General features: G+C 39.8%; 1 protein-coding gene across 3 annotated transcripts; it reads right to left on the bottom strand.

Annotated features, from left to right (window-relative positions):
- Positions 1 to 248: 248 nt before the first annotated feature.
- Positions 249 to 23,500, bottom strand: prkcq (protein kinase C, theta). Of its 3 annotated transcripts, none has more exons than XM_031313701.2 (18): positions 23,415 to 23,500; positions 16,834 to 17,205; positions 12,230 to 12,429; positions 10,786 to 10,846; positions 9,233 to 9,413; positions 9,109 to 9,140; positions 8,925 to 9,010; positions 8,334 to 8,463; positions 6,394 to 6,503; positions 5,930 to 6,086; positions 5,663 to 5,829; positions 5,028 to 5,201; positions 4,846 to 4,937; positions 4,605 to 4,667; positions 4,361 to 4,499; positions 3,573 to 3,761; positions 1,656 to 1,784; positions 249 to 831 (listed from the first exon to the last, which is right to left on the bottom strand). In XM_031313701.2, the coding sequence occupies exons 2-18, from the start codon at positions 16,949 to 16,951 to the stop codon at positions 673 to 675; spliced, it is 2,187 nt and encodes a 728-aa protein (XP_031169561.1). In that variant the 5' UTR covers positions 16,952 to 17,205; positions 23,415 to 23,500; the 3' UTR covers positions 249 to 672. The 3 variants fall into 3 exon arrangements, with proteins under 3 accessions (XP_031169561.1, XP_031169563.1, XP_031169562.1); XM_031313703.2 differs by having other exon boundaries at positions 5,930 to 6,059; XM_031313702.2 differs by lacking the exon at positions 23,415 to 23,500 and adding an exon at positions 17,525 to 17,645.
- Positions 23,501 to 23,616: the final 116 nt, after the last annotated feature.

Below are 23,616 nucleotides of genomic sequence, written 5' to 3'. Positions count from 1 at the left end.
TGAGCCTTTTTGGTAAGGTTACTAGGAAAACTCAGCCCAGAGTAATTTTATTCTCCCTGAAACAAGTTTCCAAGAACTATACAAAAAAAAAAAATCGCAACTTTTTTTTGCAACTTTCACTGTCTCCCGCAATTTCATTGCAGCAAACATACAAAAGACATCGCAACTTTTATCGCAATTTTTAACAAAAGCTCCTGCGAAATCAGGCATTTTAGGCCGCAACAATCTCAAAAAAAGGCTGCGAAATCCTGGAGGGACTGGTTTAGGGGGTTTTTAATACTTTAATTCTATAGGTAATTATATGCCACTACTTAAGACGAATTATATCTCAGGCATTGTAATGGACTGTTCATTTTTATATCTTGGTATATGTTCTTTGCCTCTTTGTCTCAGCAGTTTTTGTTGTTTGTCTGTTTTTAAAAGATTTTTGTGGGTATCTTTTATATTTAAAATTTAGAGACAGAAAAGACATGCAACAAAGATCCCGTCACAGTTGTGTTGTATGTGCCTTACACCCAGGACACCCCCTTAGTGGTTATCATCATGTTTACGGATACAGTGAAGTTTTGTGACATTCATGGTCTAAAGTCTCTGCAGTTTGTTTTAGTTACAGTAAGTGCTGTTTGTGTCTGAGTGGCTTGCTTGTAAGGTAGTAAGTTGTTGGTCCCGTTGTCAGCGTGCTGCGTTGCGAGCCATCCCCGGGTTGACAAAGGAGAAGTTTCTGAACATCGTCTGGTCAACGCTGTTGATGAGCGTCCGGTCGGCACACGACAGCCGGGGCTTCTCGTTGATAAACTCTTTGTCAAAGTTACTGCAGTCACTGGGCGACGTCTGCGAGGGTGGAAGAGAAAATGTGTCAATACACACAACGATACGCACAATACACTACTGATTCAACAGTCTCACAATGTCTTGTGAAAGATTATTTTCCTCCACAATGAATAGAAGTATGTGGTCATACCATGAATTGAACTAAACATGTTCATCACAAGTAAAACAACTTTGGTGAACATGAGTCATTCAATTATGCAGGACTACCACTAGCAAGTATGTTCCGTATTGATTAACCTGCCAATTATTGTCTCAATCAATAGTTTTGGTCTTTAAAAGTGTTATTCAAGTGTCCATCATGATAACCCAGAAATCCAAGGTGACAACGTGGCATCATGACTTTGCGTAAACATACACGCCACTTTCCTAAAGCCAAATGGTGTGTTATCTGTACGCATTTTGAGCTATCCACGTGTATGTCTACGCTGTATACAGCGGATGTAAACATACACACCCCGTGGCATCGCCACGTGGCGTGTTATCGCGAGAAGGTGGCGTGCTATCGCGAGAACAACTTCACGCGTGTGAAAAAAAAAAAAGGTTGGGTTTAGGGAAAGAACATTGGAAAAGGCTTTAGTAACACTCAAAAACGACAAAAACACGACGGTGACTAACGTCACACGCTTAGGAAAACAATAAATGGTTGGGTTTAGGAAAAGAACATTGGGGAAGGCTTTATTAAAAAAAAATTAAACGGTTGATAAACGCCACACGCAGGACGCGATCCCGGCTCTCCTGGGGTAAAGTCCTGTGTAAGTCTGTGAAAATCTGGCCTTTTAAATTTGAATGAAAGAGTGAGCCCCTTAAACTGTGAATGTACTTACTAATGTTGGCCTGAAGGGCGGCGCCACCTTCCGTTGTTCCAGGGAGTTCCAGTCAGTGCTGCTGAAGAAACCGTGCTGTCTGATGTTTCCCTTCACTCCCAGGCGCTCCTCGGGCTCCCTCACAAACAACTGCAGCACAAACACAACTGAGGTTACACCCTTTACAAATAATGTATGCAGTCAAAGTAGAGTTAAAAAGTAAACAATCTTTTGGTGCTTCTTCTAAATGTTGTACTAGGGGCTTTCTGACCGGAGGGATTTTTTTAGTTCTTAGAACTAAATGTTCCTAGAACACTGTTTTTGTCGTGTTCCGACAGGAAAAATGTGGGGATTTTTAAGTTCCTCTGGCCTCAGTAGCGTACTTTTTTAGCTCCTACTTCAGAGCAGGGTCTTTTCCCTTTTCCTAGGTGTACTTGATTGGTCGAACTTATATAAGTCACGCCCACTGCCAACTCGGAACTTGCAGACAGAGTAACAACCAACAACGGGACATTTTTAACAATTTTGACCATCTTATTCATCGTTAAATTCACTTCTGACAACGTTTTAGGCGAGAAATTAACTGTTTAGAATATAGGCAGTCTTGTGAAAATTGATGCTGAATTGACAATTTGCTTAAAAGTTTTCGGAGTTGAGACGCTCCATGAAGTGAGGCGACAGCCAGCAAGCGCCTGCCCCGGCCTCTAGCTCGTTGCTCGGCCAGTCATGCTCAGACACCTCGCTGTAAGCTGGAGGTCTCTCAGACCGCTCTCATAAATAAGAGGCTTTTATTTTGCCGTTGACGGTTCGTTTGTTTAAATATCACAACACACGTCCATCATAAGATTAACGGGAACCTGTGGTTAACTGTCTTTACGGAGTTAAACTCCACAAGCGTGTCCTGCGGCTCGCCGGCCGTCACACACACACACACACACACACACACACACACACACACACGTCCACAGCGCTGCAGGCGAGACGGAGTCTGTTCCGAGTATAATAAAGCCCCGTCTGTGTTGAGCAAAACGTTACGTGAATTACTACGAGAATGGACGTGTGTTTAATATAGGAAAAGTGCACAAGTATTAGCATCATTTGTTGTTGTTGTATGTGGCGCTAAGGTCTAGTGACGATGCTATAAAGACCGTTGCCGTGCTTGCGTCACTCCCTTACCCCTCCTACCAGTCCCTATGGCCACTTGGCCAGTGGGAATGCAAACGGAAAAAAAGATTTTGGGGGAGAGTAGTTCTTAGAACTGCTTAGAAGTGTACTTTTACACTTAAAAGTACAAGTACTATCCGGTCGGAAAGCACCTATTATTATTTAGCCCACATCGTTGGAGCTAAACACGTATTGGTGTGCGTTTCACTGTCAAACGGTGTTGCTGGGACTGACGTGATGAAGTTCAAGTATTGTGTAGGCGGTAATTTCATTTTTCCGTGATAGCTTTAAAGAGTTACTGTTTGTAGTCGTTAAAACTTGAAGGTCAACCTGTACTTTGGAGCCATGGGATTCCTTCCGAGATTTTCTCTCTTTCCCTCTCATTTTTTTTGTTTCTTTATTTAACAGGGACAGTGCATATTGATGAACATTGCTGTAAATGTGCCAAAGTTTGCCAAGAGGCTTTTTTTTCAATGAAATGAGGGATGTTAAATAGACAAATTATTGATCAAAGGATCTGTGTGGTTAATGTCAATGTAAGCCTCACATTTTGTTGATCAATGTAAATAAGTTATTGAAATCTGCTACAGAAGTTTGTCTAGAAAAGAACAGCACCTAACTAACCAGTTCTTATTTAGTTTAAACCACAGCAACTGAATTTTCACAGAATGTCAGTCGCAGAATTTCTGCTTCTAGAGTTTAATTACTTTAGTACCCTCAATCAACCATTAAAACACACTCATACACACACCCAACACACACACAGTGTCAGACCTTGATCAGAATGTCCTTGGCGTCTTTGGTGAGCCAGCGGGGATAAACGGGGTTGTCAGTTCGTATGGATTGAAACAACTCCTCTTCATCGCGGCCGTGGAACGGAGACTGACCGATCAGCATCTCGTACAGCAGCACTCCAAACGACCACCAGTCCACTGAGCTGTTGTACTTCTGACCCAGCAGGATCTGATACACAATTACAACCCACATACTGTTAAAACATACAGTGTAGCTTTTCTAAATTTGCCTTTTGATAACAACATGCAGTCTGATACCCATTACTGTTTATCCTGATGAAGTTATATTAAAAGAATCTGTTCCAAGCTGGATAAAAGTTTTTTATTTTCTGAAGGTATCTTAAAAAAAGATCGCAATTTCAGGGAGTTTCACTGTTGGTTTAACCCTTTGGACCAAAGAGAAATATACCTCTATTTCATTGATTGGCCAGTTAGGTTTGATTAGACATAAAGGGAATTTGTGTTACTGTTTTGGTGCAAAATGGTAAAAAAAAAAACAGTAAGACAACTGCACATTAATATGAAATAGAATTTTACAATTACAAGTAAAATCTTGGTTTACACAACCTCTAAAGCTTCTAACTGAAATTCCAGCTGTAGATTGGGATTAATAATTATTATTTCTAGATTAGAAATAAAATATTGTGTAGAGGGAATGGTGATGGAGTGAACAAGGGAGTGATTTTGGACACAGCCTTTGTCACAACTTATGCTATCTATGGTTGAGATAAGTTACCGCTAAAGGTACAACATGGTGCGTGTGCTCACCTCTGGAGCGATGTAGTCGGGTGTCCCACAGAAGGTGGAGGTGCGTGACTCGTCCTGCATGTTCTCCTTACACATGCCAAAGTCTGCTATCTTGATATGACCCTCAGAGTCCAGCAGCACATTATCCAGCTTCAGATCCCTACAGAGGAACAGGAGCATGTGAGCACCAACAGTTCTTAGTTTTGGCCTCTTGTGTTTTGTTCATCAGTTTCAGTTCTGTTTTTGTCTTATGCTGAGACTCTACCTGTAAATGATTCCTTTAGAGTGCAGGAACTGGAGCCCACAGATGATCTCAGCTGCATAGAAGCTGCAGGGAGACAGAAAAAACACAGTGTGTTACTTTTGTCTTTCCTACCAACTGACTCCAACCAAGAAGTACAAGGAAAGTAAAGCATCCAACCCAGACAGTGCAAAGTTACAGTTGTGCATCTTAATAGACAGGTGTTCAGCATCTTAGATGTTGTGCCTTTTGACGGGATACATACGTGGCTCTGTGCAAGTCAAACTTGTGGCAGTTCTGGATGTGGAACATGAGATCCCCTCCATTTAGACACTCCATCACGAAGAACAGGTTCTCCTGGACATAAGAAATGCAGAGAGGTCAGCGCTGGAGTTGTAGCTGAGGATGGTTGGAACGAATATTCAAGTGTACATGGATTGTTGTTACCTTGGTCTGGAAGGTGCAGTAAAGGTGCGTGAGGAAAGGGTTTTCCCAGGCAAGAGAGAGGACCCTCCTCTCCACCATGGTGCACTCGACATCATCGTCCATCAGCACCACATCCTTTTTTAGAGCCTTCACCGCGTAAAAGTGCCCGCTTTTTTTCAGCTCGGCTAAAAACACCTGGAAACGCAGCAAGGAAATTTAAAAACTGCTGCGGCTGGACAGTTCATATTTTCTTTGCCACCAACTTCTAATGCCCCCATTTGTCATGCTGATGCATAATGCAAGAAGCCAGTGGTTTTCTGTGGAAACTGGCAGCAGAAAGAAGTGTTGACCACAAGAGTCATATTGTGCTGTGTGAAAACTCCGTTGACGAGAATAACTAGAATATCACTGGTGACTAATCTGGAAAAAGTCTTTGCCTAAATGTGTTGTCTGTTATTTCTAATAACTACAAAAAAAAGTCTTATAGCTCTAAAAACCTACATAAAGAATGTTGAAGTAATCTGCATGTATTTTCGTTTTTTGCAGGAACACTTTTGCTACATCCAATTTTCCCTTTGCTCTTTTCTTATGTGAATAACTAACATATTTGGACCTTTTTTGTGTTTTTCTTCTTTGAATCAGATAATCTCCTGTACCTTGCCAAAGCTGCCTTTCCCAAGCATCTTGTGCAGGATGAAGTCATCGACGGTGAATTTGGGTTGGTGCTCCTTCCTGGGAACAGCGTACAGAGGCTCTTCTGTCAGCGCCTCAGGGATCGACCTGCCGACGTCAGTCGGTCCATCCCATGACACACCCTGAATGTCTTCAGGTCAGGAAGCAGGAATGGGAAACGAATGCATGATAATGAAAAACTATCAAGAAGAAATGGCTTGATGAGAGTGGAGATTTGAGTGGTTGTGTACCTTTGTTTGCAGGTGTAGCTGTGGCTGGTACACCCGTTACTAACCCAGACGGAGCTCGGACCACGCCTGGCTGGCCAACACCTACTGGGCCTTCTCGACCAATGATCTCACTTTCTCGGGTGCTTCTGGCCTGACAAAAGGTAGGACCAGCATCGGCCTGAATTTCATTTTGTTGACAATTTAAAAGTCAAACACTTCAATGGAAAAACCTCTAAAAAACACATTCATACCATTTTGAGACATAATCAGCACAGGGAAACAGACGACCTTAACATCACACCTTAAAACCCTCAAACTTTTAATGCATGAACCAGTACATACCATACTTCAGTGAATATTAATAAAAAATATTTTAGGTGTCTTAGCAGCTTCTGGGCAGGTTTACTGAGGTGGGAGTTGATGGGGGAAAAAAACTCCTCAAAATGTACACATTGAAACATTTTGAAAGTATTGGTTTGTCTGACCTGCTGTTTACTCTCGATCATGGCCAGAGCTTCAGCCATCAGTTTTTGGTTGACCCCACAGAGGTTGGCTACTTTCTTCTGGCATTTATGATGGACATTCATGCTACATTCTGCACAGAAAACACTGCATTACCACCATGTTATAAACATGCATGACATGCCTTGGAGAACAGTTTTGTATCCATCTCCACATATTTCACACAATGTGTAATGCAACAATGCTTTGAAAAGGGGACGTTAAAGCTATAGTGCGTATTCCCCATGAGGAATTCTATGACAACAAAACTGTCGGCGCGTCCACATGATACAAGCCTTACGTGACTGAGCAGTTGCTGGTAGCCAAGGAGGACACGGAGGATTAAAAAAACACACTCTTAAGAAGAGGTAATTCTCTTAGAGAAATACAGAGAGTTGTGTGGAGAGAGTCTTTTTTTTAATTCATTTATTTATTTTTTTGGGACTTTTTCCCCTTAATTTAGAGTGAAAGTGGATAGACAGGAAAGGTGGGAGAGAGATGGGGGATGACACGCAGCAAAGAGCCGCAGGTCGGATTTGAACCCAGGCCGCTGCAAAGGTCGTGGGGCGCACGCTCTTACTGGGTGAGCTCGAGGTCACCCCGAGCTGAGAGTCTTAATTAGCTTTGTAGTAACTCATTTGGCAATGGCTTGAATGTAATGTACGTTCATTAATATCAAAAAGGTGTGTGTGTGTGTGTGTGTGTGTGTGTGTGTGTGTGTGTGTGTGTGTGTGAGAGAGATAAGGTTAGATAAAGAATATTCTCTTAGTTTACAGTTTCTTTTACATTTTCTCTCTTGTGGTACCCACTTTGTTGTTTAATTTTTTTAACATACCGAGTAGTACATACTAGAGCTGTAATCGGGCCTCAAAAGTCCGACAAGTACATTTTGATTGACAGCTTTTTAAAAGCCCAAACCCGTTTACAGCCCGACATTATTCAAATGTGCGCACGCACACAGCTCTTTTGCCTTTTGTCAAAAATGAATCATTTCTCATGGTCAAAAGTTTTCCACACCTCAGACTTTGCTTTCTTTGCTGAGGCAACTCAGCCATTTACTGTTTTAGTTCTCAGCCTCCGTTTCAACTCCTCAGCATCCATTTTCGCGTTAATTGTAACGCATCACCAGACCGCTCATTTACCGCGCAACCCGGAGCACAAACCCGAGCCCGTGTAAAATTATAGAAATTAAGACCGAACCCGTCGGGTCCCGTAGAGTTCGGGCAAAGATCTTCAGCTCTAGTACATACCGGCCAAATCACATTCGCCCAAATACGATACATAAAACAATATACTGTACCCATACCCCAACGTATGGTTCCTTTAAAATACATACATAAAAAGATGGAATGAGGATGGAAAGAGGACATGCTGTACAGATTGTAAAGCTGTGTGAGTTAAATTTGTGATTTGGGGTAATATGAATAGAATTGACTTGACTTTGCACCATCTTTGCACTTCAGTTCAAAAGTGTACAAAATCGTATTGTAGTATGCATAGTTTGCCTTACAACTATGACACATGTACATTTTACATTGTTATACACTGAAAAATTTCACAGGCCAACTACAGTTGGGCCAGTATACCCTTACCAGGTCAACCATACTTTATTCATGAACTTTTTATCTATTTGTTTTTTCTAATTCTTATTCTTACTCTAATCTTTTCAGCACAGCCACCTGCAGCTACCTTAAATTGTTAGTGGGTAAGCGCAACCATACTGTCATAGAACACAGCAACATACAGAAACAACATTTGTGAACTTGTGCTTCATGGAAAGTTTCTTTTAGGCTCGCTGCGTTGAAGTAGTGTCATCACTTGCGTTAAGACAGTGTGTACGAGGTGTAACGCTAGTCTACAAGTCCAGTTTTTAACCCAACAAGATGCATAAAACCACAGAAATCATAAAACTCCCGCCTCTCACCCTCACATTTGAGCCCCTGCTTGGCGAGCCCCCACAGCAGAGTACCGCAGTGTTCACAGAAAGTGGGACTTTTGTAGTTGTAGACCTTAAACCTGTGGGGCATGTCGATCTTGAAGCGCTCCTTGTGGATCTGCAGCACACATAACATCATACATTTTATCATGGAGGCCCTAGTACATGTTAAGCCTTGCAAACAGGCCTGCCAGACCTTGGGACAGAAGCAAACAAAGCCAAAAGCAGTAGTAGAAACACTTCCTGTATTCAAACAGTGGGTGGCAGATCTGTCTTTTATAATGCATTACAACATGAGGTTTTGCCTTCTCTTTTGGTTTCATGCAGGCATGCGGCTGAGGAGGAAGTGAAACGAGCAAGATAAAAGCAGCAAATGAGACGAGACAAGTCTAGTGTATTGATACCTCTGCACGAGGCGACTACTTGATTAGTAAGCAGTATAACCACAAGTTTACAAATCTCTTACACATACTGTATCGGCAGATTTAACAGTGACTGCTCAGAAGTAATGACGCGCTTTCGTAAAGCATTTATGCAGCACATTGAGTGACTGGAAATCAGTGTGAGGCAGATACTCACCATTGTTTCTTTGCTGTTAATGGCTGAACCCGTGCATTTAGCGATTACTTTGTCTATGCATTTTTTGTGAATGGCTGCATTGCACTCTAAAAGACACAAATATAACCAAGTTAGACACATGGCAGAGATGTAAAGCAGGCATCATTTAAACTTCCAGAAGGTCAGTGGAAAATCTGACACTCACGTCTGCACTGGTAACCCTGCTTGTTAAGACCCCTGTGGCGGATAAAAACGGATTAAAATGACTAATATGATAATGCAGCAAAATGGTAATTTGGTGGTCTGTGATATCCCAGTTTGTTGTGTACCAGACAAACTCTTTGCAGACGGAGCAGAAGGTCGGTTGAGGGAAGAACGTGGCGCTGAACTCGTGACATTTGACAATGTGAACTTTAGCCTGTTTGATGGCCCCTCGCCGCTGATGGAGGGCGAACAGACCCTCCCTCTCTGGTTCGGACTCTGGGTCTCCCTCAGTCTGACCTGCAGCGTCTGAAACACATCATACAACCTTTTTATTTAAAGAACAAAACATGAAAAAGACACCGTTGTCTTAATGCCAGGAGGATGTCACACTTAGAGTTCGCACCTTTTGTGGATCAACAAGTGTTTCTACATCAGAGTTTCATTTTGTCTCGATCAGCTCATATGGATGAGTCAGTCTTCTCTGTTGCAACACCACTTTGCGATCTAATTGTTGCAGTTTAACATAAAGACTTTGTCAAGTGCATCATTAGTACTTTTGTACTAAGCACCTTCCCCAAAATGTTGTACTATTCCTTTAAAAAAAAAAAAAAAAAAAATATATATAGAATATCTGTTTTGAAAGGAGTCTGTGTACTGCTGAATCAGTCGGTAAGACCATTTATTATGTGTTTGTATGTAGTTCAGGAGGAAGTTCCACAGATGAAATTGTCACAGTGCACCAGACGCTATGCCACCTGTTGTTTCCAACTTCTATATATAGAAACATTAGATAGCTTCTTCCTTTTGGTTCTCAGTGACTTTTCAGGCCTTGGCATGGTGTTAATGTCAGGAAAGCACCAGTGAAAGGGATCTAACACAAAACACACACACACACACACACACACACACACACACACACACACACACAAGGACTAGCAGTGGGCAGAGACCCAAAGGTCTTATTTTTAGCTTGAGAAAATGTAAATAGGTTGGGAGGATTTTGCCTCATTAAAACACACAAGAGTGCAAGTGATGCAAAGTTTTGAAGGACAATTTGGATTGATGGTCAGTATTTTATGATCACATTCACTATATGTATACAGTATTGGTTGTTTTCAAACCTAAAAATCTAAAATATTACCTCAAAAATCACCAAACTGTCACAGTTCACAAAGTAAAAAGTACTGCATAAATGTTTTGCTATTCTCTACCATGACATGGTATAATAGTGATTCAACATACTAACTAATGTTTTTTTTATGTAAAAATATACAAATTGGCAGTTTAAAATACCTGACTTTTGTCAAAGAATATTGTATGGGTCACAGGAAATGATTCACTTCCTTGTTTCTGGTGGCAGCAATAATTAGTTTTGAATAAATTAAAGAAAGGTATGCAAATGATTTCTGTGACCACAACAGTGCTAAGTATTTAAGATGAAGAAAATGTTTCCTTTTTGAGTAGACTTTACAACCTTATGTAACTTCAGATCATAAAGATAACTATCTCTAATTTTCACTTTCAGTTTTACAGATTTTGTTTTGGGCAATCAATATTGGTCTCAGTTTCAGTTAAGGACTTTTTTTTCCATTTGATGGCAAGAGCCTATGTGTTTCAGTATATTGTAGTTGTTGATGGAGGAGGAGCAGGTGGAGTTACATAGGTTTGTTCCACTCACCGCTCTTCTCCAGATAGTATTTGGCCTCCATCAGCAGGCGGCCCTGTGGCTTCAGCTCCAGCTGAGACAAAAAAACAGAAAGAAGAGAAATAATTTACAAAAGAAATTTGTGAGAAAAAAACATTGACAATGAAAAGGAAAGGACGTGGATTCAAAATATACCCAAAATATATTTGATTTGATCGTTTGATTCTTAATTTGGTATAAGAGGCAGTTGGCATGAAGCCTCTGGTGTCACCCAAAGCGAAGTCTTTCCAGGAAAAGAAATTATCTGGTGCACAAGAAGAGAACTGTCTAATTTCTGACCCAGGTAAAAATAACTTGAGGAAGAACTAGGTAATTGGCATGAGCACTGGTGGCCTTCATAACGTGGATATAATCTAGATGTAATTCAGGCTAAAGTGGGATGAAAAATATGACAAGATGTAAAACTGAACATCTGTATGGGGGTCCAGGGCCCTCCTTCTCCAAATATGTATTTTTGCTTTTATAATGGTGTACAATAGAGAGATGACAAGAAATGAGGGCAGAGATGGAGGGAGGGGGGGATCATGGAACAATGGAACCAATACACCCCACAATTCTTTACTATTTTAAAATGTAAATAAAGCATTCTGCTGTACTATGGGATGGAAACCGAGGGAGATGCATAGGACACATTTAATTTTAATTAAAGCTATTGTGGGTAACCTTTTACAAGAGGTCAAAGAAACATTATTGCTTAATGTTAATTAAATCTAAATATTAATAATAATATAATAATTAACAATTCCTGCTAATATTTTTCATTAAAAATAACAAATTTCACTCTGAAGGCAATGTGTTTTGATGTGCTGATAATTACTTTCACGACGTGTTTTGTTGTGTCTAAATATTAACGGATTATTGATTTTTGATATATCAGATGTGGATTTCTGGTTTTGGCATCTCAGAACACAACGAGCTTTGTTTTCTCTTGATCACGATAACATTATTTTATTGTGATTAGATAAAAACACACGATTCTGGAATACCGTGGCGTGAAGATTCTGTATTACAAGGCTGTCTGACCTTCTGAAAATGTACAGAAAAAAAAAATCTAAGACAATAAAATGCCATCGAAGATACAGTACAGACATTTTTCACTGCAGATTTTGACAGGTCGTCGCAGGAGAAGCACGGCTGTAGATAATCAGTGATGTTATGGTATGTTATTAATTAAACCTGTTATTTTCCTGCTATTACAAACTAAAATATCTCCAGGAAAAAAAAGCTTGTTGGTTTAATTTTTTTAATGACTAAAAGGAGGATTACCACTTTAAACATTTGCTCTTTTGACCCGAAAGTGAGTCAGCCCATCTGGATTTTTTCGCCGAAGTAGCCAAACAGCTGGTCCGAGAGTACAATCACACACACACACACACACACACACACACACACCCGTGACCCATCCCACTGCACTAACCCAGATCTCTAGCTTGCCGTTCTCCTTCTTGCATCGCGTTGCCAGCAAGTCAAGAGCCACCGTGGCCTCAGACTTCAGCTCTGCCGTGCGGTCCTTCACCATCACGTGCATGATGCGACCACGGTGGACGTGGGCGTCAAACGTGGTGCTCCATGGCGGGTACATGGTGGGCTTCTTCTGCTTGTGCACTTGGCCCTTTTCTGGAATAACAAAAAGCAATAAAGAGAAGAGACACTTCTTTATTGGCAGGCTCTTTACTCTGACCCTTTCTTAGCAACAGACAGGAAATAAGATAAAAACAAAAGCTACACTGTGATTTTCACTTTGACTTTGACTTCAATACCTTGAAATCCTGTGTGTCAGCAAATTCTATATCTTATTGCTACTGGCATGGTAGACACTGTGACAAGATGCAGTTCAAACATTTTCTTGACAGACACAGAATGAGTGTGTGTGTTCTATATTTCTACATTCTATTACGAGGAAGTGGGCGAAGGAAGTGCCAATGACAAAGGACCAAAGGCTGATAATCATTGAAGAAATCTTCCTAATGGAAAAAACTGACACATATCTTGAGACTACAAGAAGCACAACTGGAAGAAAAATCAACATAATGCAAGACTCAAAAAGATGACAACAGGACTTTAAATGATGAAAAATATGTTTATTTATTTAAGATTTTTTTTAGGGGTCGTCTTTTTTGGGGGGGTTTTCCCCCCTTTTTATTTGATAATAACAGTGAATAGACAGGAAAGCGGGGAGAGAAAGAGAGATAAATACACGCAGCAATGGGCCGCATTGCCCGGGCCGCTTCAAAGGACTCAGCCTAAATAGGGCGCACACTCTACTGGGTGAGCTAGAGGTCGCCCCCAGTTACTGACATTGTTTAATGCTGCAAATCTTTTGCCAATAAAGACTTAAGTGGAAAAACATCATCCTGCTGCCAGAATTACTTGAGAACTATAGAGAACTTAATGTGTATTAATCCACCACTGAAAATAGTCCCCGAAAAACAGTTTTTTAACGTAACCTTTCACCTACACGCAAACTGTGTTTTAGGTCACTGAAAACTGATCTTTTGGAAAAACTGCCAGTGTGAACATTTTCAGAAACTTTTCAGTGTTGTCGTGGGAAAACAGAGCTTTTGGCTTGTAACATCACAGTTTGTGCCATTATCTCCTTTTGTGAGGCGTCAGACGTGGCCCAAAAAGTGCTGGTTCTAACCGCTAACAGGACTTTGTACATGTTGACACATACATGTACAGTTACTCTTCCACTATGTTGAGGAACAGAGGCGTCCGAATGCGCTACTGAGCGATCAATGCAACATTGCAGCCTTTCTGTAAAAGCTTTTTTTCAGGCTTCTGATTGGCCAACATTTTCTTCTCTTTGCTTGACTGGCCAACATAGCTTTAGGGTTAGGGTTATATTGCCGCCTGTTGGTTTGGCATGCACTTGACAGCGCTTCAATGTATTTTTGTGTTTTCATTTGGACAGTTTTTTTTAAACAGTGTTTGTGTGGACGGGAACGGTTTTGGAAAACAAAGAAGGGAAAAGCCCCATTTACAAAAATACCCGTGTATGTGTGGACTAGACATAAGTACTGTCTTCTAAAAAGCTGATTTAGGAAACTATTAAGCATTCTTAAAGATGAAAATATGAATTAATTGCAGTTTTAAAAGATGTATGTCTTCAGAATTAACAGATTGGCTTCGGGCTGAGAGTCACAGGGTAAGAAAGCATTGAGAAACCTTTTCTGGGATTTGCTGACAATAGCAAAAGAATAGTCTATCACCAGCCTTATGCTTTAAGGATTTAATATCCATTTAACATGGAAGACGGAGGGAAGATTTCCTGTTAGTGAGGAAAACCGACACCAGGAATTAATCTGTGAAAAAAGGATGAATGTATAGTGTGTCACTCTCAGGGGATTAGATGCTCTATTACAGTCCCAACTATCATTTTTAAGGGTGAAATATGTGACTTCTTTACATCAAAATATGGTAATCTTATGTGCAGGTGTCGTTAGATGTTATAACTTTACAGTCCTGTTCTCCTCTGTTGCCATGGGTAGCACATTCATTTGCATTGCAGGATGTTTGATATACCGTCTCAACATTTCACCACCTGGCCAGAAGACCTTTATGATTATCGCCTCTCAGCGTTGAGAGATTTCCGATCGCACATGGATCGGAAAAATAAAAACACTCCTGGCCTTTTTATAATTGACATCTGCTGATGTTTCTCCGCAATAACATCCCATATATCCACTTACATAACAGCCACATGCCATGCTGCTGCCTCAATGCTAAAGCCCGCTAAGCTTTTTACTCTCAAAGTGATCTGCGGCCTACAGCAGCTACAGAGGTACTTTTAGCATAAAAAGACATCCCTTAATAACAACTTAAGCTGAGGCTTGTTGTAGTAAAACACTACTACTATGTTTGATACCTACAGTACATTTATAAATGGCATTTTATACTTATATTCTTTTATAAACTAAACATGAACTTGATAAATAAAAGCTTACTTTATATTAATCAAAAATGAGAAAGTAAAATATGTATAGCCCTAACAACTGTAACTTCATTGTACGACAGCATAGCAGGCATGCGGAGAGAAGTGAACTCGGCTTCCTACGAGATGAGCTGGTGCTTTTGGCCAATCATTAAGCTTACTTTATATTAGAAAACAGAAGGAGGGCCTTTTACTGCTGCAGTTCTGTATACCATTGGGGTTAGCTGAGTCGAAAAAAGACTGTTAGTGCCTAAACACTCAACTTTGTAGAGGACTTTAAAAGATGTTCATTGAAGCTTTCCATCACTTTTATGTGAAGATGAAATCAGCTGCAGTGAGCCAGAGTGCCTGATGGGAGCTTTTTTTTTTTTTGGCTAGCCTGGGAGTTTCTCATAATCAGCTCTTCATTTCACAAACTCAGTAAACGTGTCCTCCAAAAACAGTGAATCGAGCGGTGGAATGTAACTAAGTTCATTTACTCAAGTACTGCACTTAAATTTAACTTTGAAGTACTTGTACTTTTTAATTTTACTCCATTTTATGCAACTTCATATTTGTACTTTACTACATTTTGAAAGGCAAATATTGTACTTTTTATTCCACCTAAAGTTATTTAAGAGCTATAGTTTGCAGATTTAGATAATATGTACAAAATATATCCTCAACAATATATAGTTATTCAATAAAAGTAATTCAAATTACCCCCACCTTTACCAGCTACAACAGTATAGTGATATACACATTAATGCATCACTAACTATAATTTAGTAAGACCCTGTTAAAAATGCGTCTTAAAATGAGGGTGTTGTCTCCTGTAGGTGTTTTCTTGCTCAAGTCAGTGCCAGGCATGAAAAACGATTTTGATCTGAGGTAAAGTGAAATGAAACTAAAAGACATCGTCCCTCCAGTGAGTCAGTATAGTGTAAATGAAATGCACATGGCCTCTCTCTGCAGCTTCGTATAGGACCAGCCTTGTGGTTTTACAGGGGAAAAGAAACATCAGAGCCCTCCTCTTTCCTCTCAGTGACACACTGTTTTTAGCTCTATCCTGCACTCATATTCACCAGCGGTTAAAGATAGCCGAATGCAGAACCATGATATCTGCTTTGTGTCTGTTATCACACTGGGAAGTTTCCCAAAATTGTGACATTGAACGTGAATCAACAACTGCAATGAAGATCTTAGAAATGAAGGATATGCATGGTCCTGCCCGCATTTACAGTGCTACCTTTATCTATTATTGAATTCTTAAACACGTCTATCGTCGTCTAACTATATACAACTATATAGAGCCTGCCATACTATACCTCAGCTCTCCTAGTGTTACAGTATACAGTATATATACTTAGCCTTAGTCGCCCTATAAGCTACTACAACTATCTGATTCAAAAAATAAAGATAATCTCTAAGATTCCTGTTATACTTTACTTTTGACTACATTTTGCACTGTAATCTGTAGTCTAAAAATAAAGATACTACTTCTGCATTTCTATATTTATTCCAACCACGTTACTGGTAAACATAAAATGCATCACTTCCAGAGTGGCAGAGGAATAAATCATTTTCTCAGAAAAGAGCCAGTGAACAAATGGTGCTTACAGGAGCAAATGTTCTCAAAACAGACTAATTTTCTGTCAACCGACTGATTTATCGACAAAGCGCTTTAGCTGTAAATACTGTAGGCTCGACTAATTTTAGGTTTAAGTCTTCCCTTAGACAGCCAGAGGGCTACTGTATTGATCAATTCCACTATAAAAATCTAGGTAATCCATTATCAGCACATTACAATTAGAGGACTCTGACTAGACCACAACTGATTCTCAATAGAAGGTCTACAAATGCTGAGCTATTGGTCTAACTCTGGTCTTAAACAATTAGTCAATAAACCAATTAGTCTAAAAAACTAAATATAGTCCAAATATTCTCTGGTTTCCAGCTTCTCAAATGTGAGCATTTGCTGTTTTGTTTTTTTTGTTTTATACCATTGTAAACTGAATATCTTGGGCTCTGGCTAACAATTTTCACTTTTTTTCTAACATTTTATAGACCAAATCACAAGAACCCCTGATCTAACTACAGTCACTAACCTGTGTCGATGGCCTCCTTCATGTAAACAGCGCAGTATGGGTCCAGCACCTCTTCATGGTAAGCCAGACCGGGATCCATCTCAAAGCTGGAGAACCCAATCCGTAGGAACGGAGACATGGCTGCAGGTTTATACTCTCTGACCTCCGTGCAAATATCCAAACAATCTCCAGGAAACCTTTGCGACGATGCCGTCTAAGCAAAGCAGCTTCAAGAGATAAGATTTCTCAGATTTTGGGAGACAGCTTCGGTGTCGCCGTCAACCACCTTTCCTCCACCGCAGCACACGTCGACTGCCCCTTTTCCTCCAGAGGAAAGATAAGTCTGGCAGAGGGGGAGGCTTACTGTTTTCCACCCTTAGCGCTTTAAACGACCTGTGAGAGGAAGAGGCAGAGACAGAGACAGAGACAAAGAAAGCAAGAAAGAAAGAGAGAGAGAGAGATATTTCATCACCCTCACCCGTGACACCGTAACCACAAGAGCTGGCTGTGAGCAAGTTTCCCTGCAAAACTGTCTGCTCCAGCTGGCTGTCAAAGCAGGGTTTTAAACTAAATCAGCAACTAAACATCTCCTCACATGGAGACCCAAAACAAATCCAATCAACAATGTTTGTTGTTCACACCTAAAAGCCCAAAGTGAGACAACAAACCAGCCCTTTTAACCTGAATGCAGCTAAAATAAAACCACCCATACCTTCAGGACCTGTAAACAGCAACTGTCACACTCGGCAGAACCTTTGAGCATCTTTATAAAATAAAAATAAAAACAAATCTCTGTGTGTGATCAACCACAGAATTAACTACAGTAACCACTTGTGTTGCCACTACTGCAGCTGTTTTGATGGCAAAGTGTTCGACTTGGTGACGGTCAATGTGTTATTTGAGGCCTGCGCGTGTGTGTGTGTGTGTGTTGTGTGTCGGAGAGAAGGCTAGGAGGTGACTATTAATAGAGCTGAAATACTAAACGCAGATCAGGAATATGCGACCGCATGCGCCCGAGTCCCCAATTCTTGTTGTGATCGTCATCGTCAAAAGCAGCAAGTCACCTTCTTCTTGTAAACCTCACTGAACCTGAGTCAGTGGTGTCATGTGAATGAATAGAAGATATAAAGTACAGTAGGTGGATTTTGTGCCAACAATAAACATCTTAACATGGAGTATTTCAAATATGCTGGTTTTCCTGGGTAGTTAAAAGCTGCACTGATCAATATTTTTATATTGACAATGGATCAAATGACTGTGTGTACTATAAGAACGGTTGCTCATAAAGACGAACCCACAGAGAAGTTTCTCAAACTGGAAATATATATTTAGGAGATTACAGGGCTGGGCTGGGGTAAAAAGTCTGCCCTGGACTTTTGAGACCGAGACCAGCCCACCAAAATCGGCGGGACACCAACCATCCCTGCACTCCACTTCAACACATGTATGTACTGTATATACCAGCAGGGTTCAACAAAGGTAGAATGGTAGAGTTGCTTGACTCACCAGCCAAAAAAAACAGTACAATTTTAACATTCACTTGCCATTTGGATGGTGGACAAAAAGTTAATTTTGAACCCTGCATAGTAGCCCCTAATACTCTCACTTAGCGGAGTGGTAAGTAAGAGAGTGTGATAATGTTCTCACTGATACTAAAAGGCTGGCTGGCTGGCTGGCTGGCTGGCTGGCTCCTAATGGCAAGATGGCAAGATGGCTAAAGGTTGAGGGTGGAGTATGGCTATCATCAATATGTCATGTATAGTAAACAAGGGAAAAGTTTGTAAGTTAAGATAAAGCTGCATTTTGTACACAGTATGCAGCTTATGTTAGTGGAATGTGGATGAATCAGAAAGTTATAGTACTATGTTTGCAAGTGCCTTAGCTTGCTAAGACATAACTAACATTTGCTTACTAACAGCTAACTTTTCCTCTCTGGTAGACAAAGGGTGCTAAAATAATCGTTTGACATGCTTAAATCTCGTGTTTTTTAGCTAGCTACCGGCACTTTGTGGTGTTGTTTTCACCGCAGGTGGGGGCGGGACTTAAATGCGCTCTCTCTATGATAGGATGGAAGTGGGCCATAGTGGGATGTGACTGGCCAGTGTTCAGATGAGAAACAAACCAGTTGGGCAATCATGTGATCTCTCTCCTCTCTGTGGGCCGGTCAGTCAAAGACCAAAGATGTGAATGGCCAGTGTTCATATGAAAGACTCACAAGTGGGCCAATGATGTGATCTCTTTTCTCTTTATGGGTCAATTTAAAAAAAAAGAAAAGAAGTTTTCGACCGGAGTGTAGCATAAGCCCATTCAGCCCATACAAATAGACCGGCCACCGGTTTTTGGATAAGCATGACATTACATTACTTTTCTGGTAATCGATTAGTCGACTAATATTTGCAGCTTTATTTGACTAAATATTTCAGCTCTAGTAATTACAAATATTATAAGCCTTGCACCAGCAGACAGAAATATGATGGCACAATAGGATAGACTACTGACAATGAAAAAATATTTATCCAAAACGTTTGTTAGTCTTTTTGTTTGTTTTATTATTTAAGCCTTTGCCAGAGCAGCTGTATCACATTTTGTTTTCATTTTAACAGCTGTGAGAATCTCTTTCCTATCTGTAGTGTGTTGCACCAAATAAAAAAAAATCAAGCTGTTTAAGTGTGCATGCGAGCATGGTGAAGTATAGTTAATTTTGTCTTTTTTTCTGAAGTAATGTCCTACATATTCGTAACCAAATCGTTAAGAGTAACAGCATACGGTATGAAACTGAGACACAGCTGTAGACTTGTTTCAATAAACTGTTAAGAGACTTTGAACACCATTATGTCCCTTTTTAATTAAAACAATTATAATGTGAAGCTGATCATATCAACTAATGACTCAAATTAATTAGTACAAGGTACGAATACCTAGTACTTTTCTAGTACTGTTCTTAATTTTAGACCAGCCTTTTTGAATTATAATATCTTGTTTTTTCCCATTTAAATCTAACTTATACAAATGTCTTTATCTGCACATATAGTCACAGACTGATATTGATCCTGATATTGAAATTCTCTCGCCCACACACACACAAACATTTGAAATGTGCAGAGCTGCAGCCTCCTGTACAGTTTGAATCTGTTGTATAGGGCTGCGTTCATTGCACAGGAGAAGTACATCTTCCGGTGCCTAAGGTACGACGATGTAACCACACTTCCTGTCTTGCAGGCGGTTTTTATTTTTCATTTTGAAGCTTCACAGGTGGGGCTGTTGCAAACTCCAAATTGAAAAACAACACCAAACACTTCTCTAAATGTTGAGAAGGTGGGCAGAGAACAGCAAAAAGCTGAAAGTTATGTGTAGGTTGATGCATTGTGAGGAACTAAATAGAAACCAGTAGCTAACAAAATATGTACTCTATGTAAAAGAGTTAGTACATTGATTAGCATCATCCTTCCTGATTATCCTAATATATTTAAGATTTGATTTAAAGTTCCAGTACGTATTTTTGACACTTTTGAGAATTCACATACATAATGGAAGAGTTTCCTGTGTGTTTTCCTTAAAGAGCTATTTTACCGCTGTGTTTACAATGTTACTGATGCAACAAACCATTATCAGCGTCACAAAACATTAATAACTTGGATTTAGTTTAGTTTTTTAGGTCATGTGTACTGTTTGCTCCCTGTATTAAACAAAACGGTAATTTTACTTCACAGAACAGAGTTGCTGGTCTACCGCTGCCTTGATCGGTTAGCTTGTGTCATTGGGTGACTTTGGTGTTTTAAAGGGTTAGTTCAGATTCAACAAAGTCACACAATAACACAAACAAACTAATCGATCAAGGCAGCGGTAGACCAGCAACTACCGTGTTCTGCGAGATAAAATTATTGTTTTTGTCAAAGGATTCTGGTGGCTGTGAAGAGAGCAGAGATAGCAGCTTCAGTTCCCGGTCTTCAAGGTAAAGTGGTAAAAATATTCTAAATATAGCCTACACTTAAACTGATATAAATTGTTTTGGGTATCTAAAATCCGTGTAGCTGCTGCCCCCGTCCACAGCAGTACATTTATTGTAGCCATCTATTGTAGCTAACACACTGACTATGGAGAAGTAGCTCATACAACCCCACTTCAAAAGAACTATCCCTTTTAAGCGCTTGATTTATACTTGTTTTGGCTGTTAATGTTTCATGCACATATAGCACAGATTTGAAGCAGAGGGCCAATGTGATTGTCTGATGTGAAGTTTACATCATTTGTAATAAACAATATAAAGTAAAGTTATATAGCTGAGGAAAAGAGCTTTTGAGCTGATGTGATGTAAAGTATGGAGCCTGTGGTGACGTCCTAATGGGATTACACCATATATGTATGCCCTCTTTCTTCCTTATGAAGTAACTGTCCTCTTAATATAAGAGGATTTAGGCAGTACCAACACAGAGGTCATTGTTAAAACAAGCTGCTGATCTTTATTTTGTAAAACAGCAGCTCAAACGCAGTAAATCGGCTGCTGATGCTGTCTATTGTGCTTTTCTGTACATAAGGACATAAAGACAGGATTTTTGAAATAGTACAATTTTAGTTTTATGTATTTCTTTATGTAATTTGTGTTTTATGTTTTATTGTAGTGCGCCTGCTTTGTTGTTTAATATTGAAGCCTAAGAACAGAACAGGAGCTGTCAAATCTCTGTCTTCTCTTGTGGCTGATGTTTATCCTTTTCAGTAAAGCCATCAGAGAGAATAAACAGACTTTTATTATACTGTGTTTTTTCAGAGCACACTTTTATGTGTGCAGGCATCACGTTGCCATCTGAGGTGGTGGATTCACTTTACTGCAACCACCCATGGATGTTCAAATGCCACCCCCACCTATCCCCAAGCTCACAGATGGAGATACAGGGAAGGTCAAGTACCATTGAGACATTTCACAAAGCTTTCATGAGTGAGGACAAAGTCAAATGAGCCTCCCACCTGAGACTCTCTGTGCCCCCCACATCAAAGCGTGTGTGTGTGTGTGTGTGTGTGTGTGTGTGTGTGTGTGTGTGTGTGTGTGTGTGCGTGCGTGCGTTTGTGTGTGTGTGTGTGTCGGTGGGGGGGGGCTGTGTGCTTGTTGTTATTGACAGGAGGTCCTTGTGTCGGACAGAAGCCACCACTTTGACGCTCCAAGTGTCCCTGAAGTGGCCACTCATTCAAATTTTAGAACTAGTACACACAAAGGATATGACCCAGTCAACAGCCTTCATTAAATAATTCTCTTGCTAGTTAACACTGCATTAAAAAGATATTTCTTACAGTGAAAAGAGACCATTGAATGAAAAATGTGAAAAAAAACATGCACCTAAAAGTAAATACATTTTCTGAAGTACTTGTATATTACCTTAACCTTCTAATTCACAACTATTGAGAGGGAAATATTGAAATTTTTACTAAACTACATTTATATTACAGCTATAGTTACTAGTCACTTTGCAGACACATAAATCATATGATCAGTTTACAAGATATAGTTGTTTAATCGACTAAACTACCAACATTTGTTCCCTCTCAAACAGCTACAACATTAAATGCTGCTTACATGCTAGGTTTATTTGCAAGGCTGGAATGTTACTAATTACATCTACTGAAGTAGTACTTGCATGTCATTATGGTGTACTTTACTAGAGTATTTCCATTTTACGACACTTCACTTAATGTACAGTATTTGACAGCTTTTTACAAGTTACTTTGCACAGTCAGATTTTACACACAGATACCTAACCATGTTGTAAAACATAATACATTGTTATTGATTTAACTGTCAAAATGTATAAGAATTAGTTAAAATGATGTCCCTCTCAACCAGCTACAACATTAAAATGCTGCTAACATGCTAGGTTTATTTGCAAGACCGGAATGTAACTAATTACATTTACTCGACTACTATATTTTTGTTCAATTTTGGTATAAATTGGAAATACATGTACTTATGCTTCACTGTATTTGCGAGGGAAATATTGCACTTTTTACTCCACTACAGTACATTTATTTGTTACTTTACATATTTTAGGGGTCATTATGGTGCACATTGAGTACATTTAATACTTAAAGTTGCATGTCGCTGGTAATACCACCATTGTTAAAGTAAGATTTTGAATGCAGGACTTTTACATGTGGGTATTTGCATTGTGGTACTTTTACTTAAATATATCTGAATATGTTATCTCTCACAGAGACTGTAGAATAGTAAAGAATAAAAAAAGAGAATATAACAATGCACAACTTTAGAACACTATTAATACCAATGATTACCTTTCATTATGAATGCAGCGTCTTTTCCCGATCAAATCAGTGATTTTCAAGCCAGTCATGACTTCTATTTTTCTAAATTTAGCCAAACGGGCTAATAACAAGAAACCACTGACATAGCGACCACTTAGCCTATTAAGGCTAAATGTCAAAGAACCTTGCAGCTGCGTTGTTTTTAAGTTCTTAATACAGTGTGAAAGATATGAAATGCATGCCTATTGTACGTCACCCAAACTCAGCAGGTCATTAATTCGGCGCATAGCAAGAATAGTTCAGTTCAAATAAGTTAAAACTTTGTGAAAACATTGAAAAGCAGTCGTACTAACCTGTAAAAGACAACTGAAGTGTAGTATTCGCAGACAGACGCTGCTCTCCATCCGAGCACTTCTCTGACAGACCGGAGAGAGCAGAGACTGCACATTTACCTTAATATCAATGAGGCGTTCAATACTGTCGGAATATTGTCTATTCTTGGAACCTTTTGGTGTGGTTTTCTGCAGTTGCGGTTTTTTATTTATTTAGCAGTTA

The sequence above is a fragment of the Sander lucioperca genome, chromosome 20, assembly GCF_008315115.2.
Source record: "Sander lucioperca isolate FBNREF2018 chromosome 20, SLUC_FBN_1.2, whole genome shotgun sequence".
In the NCBI taxonomy this organism is placed as follows: Eukaryota; Metazoa; Chordata; class Actinopteri; order Perciformes; family Percidae; genus Sander; species Sander lucioperca.
This window is presented reverse-complemented; position numbering and strand designations above follow the sequence as displayed.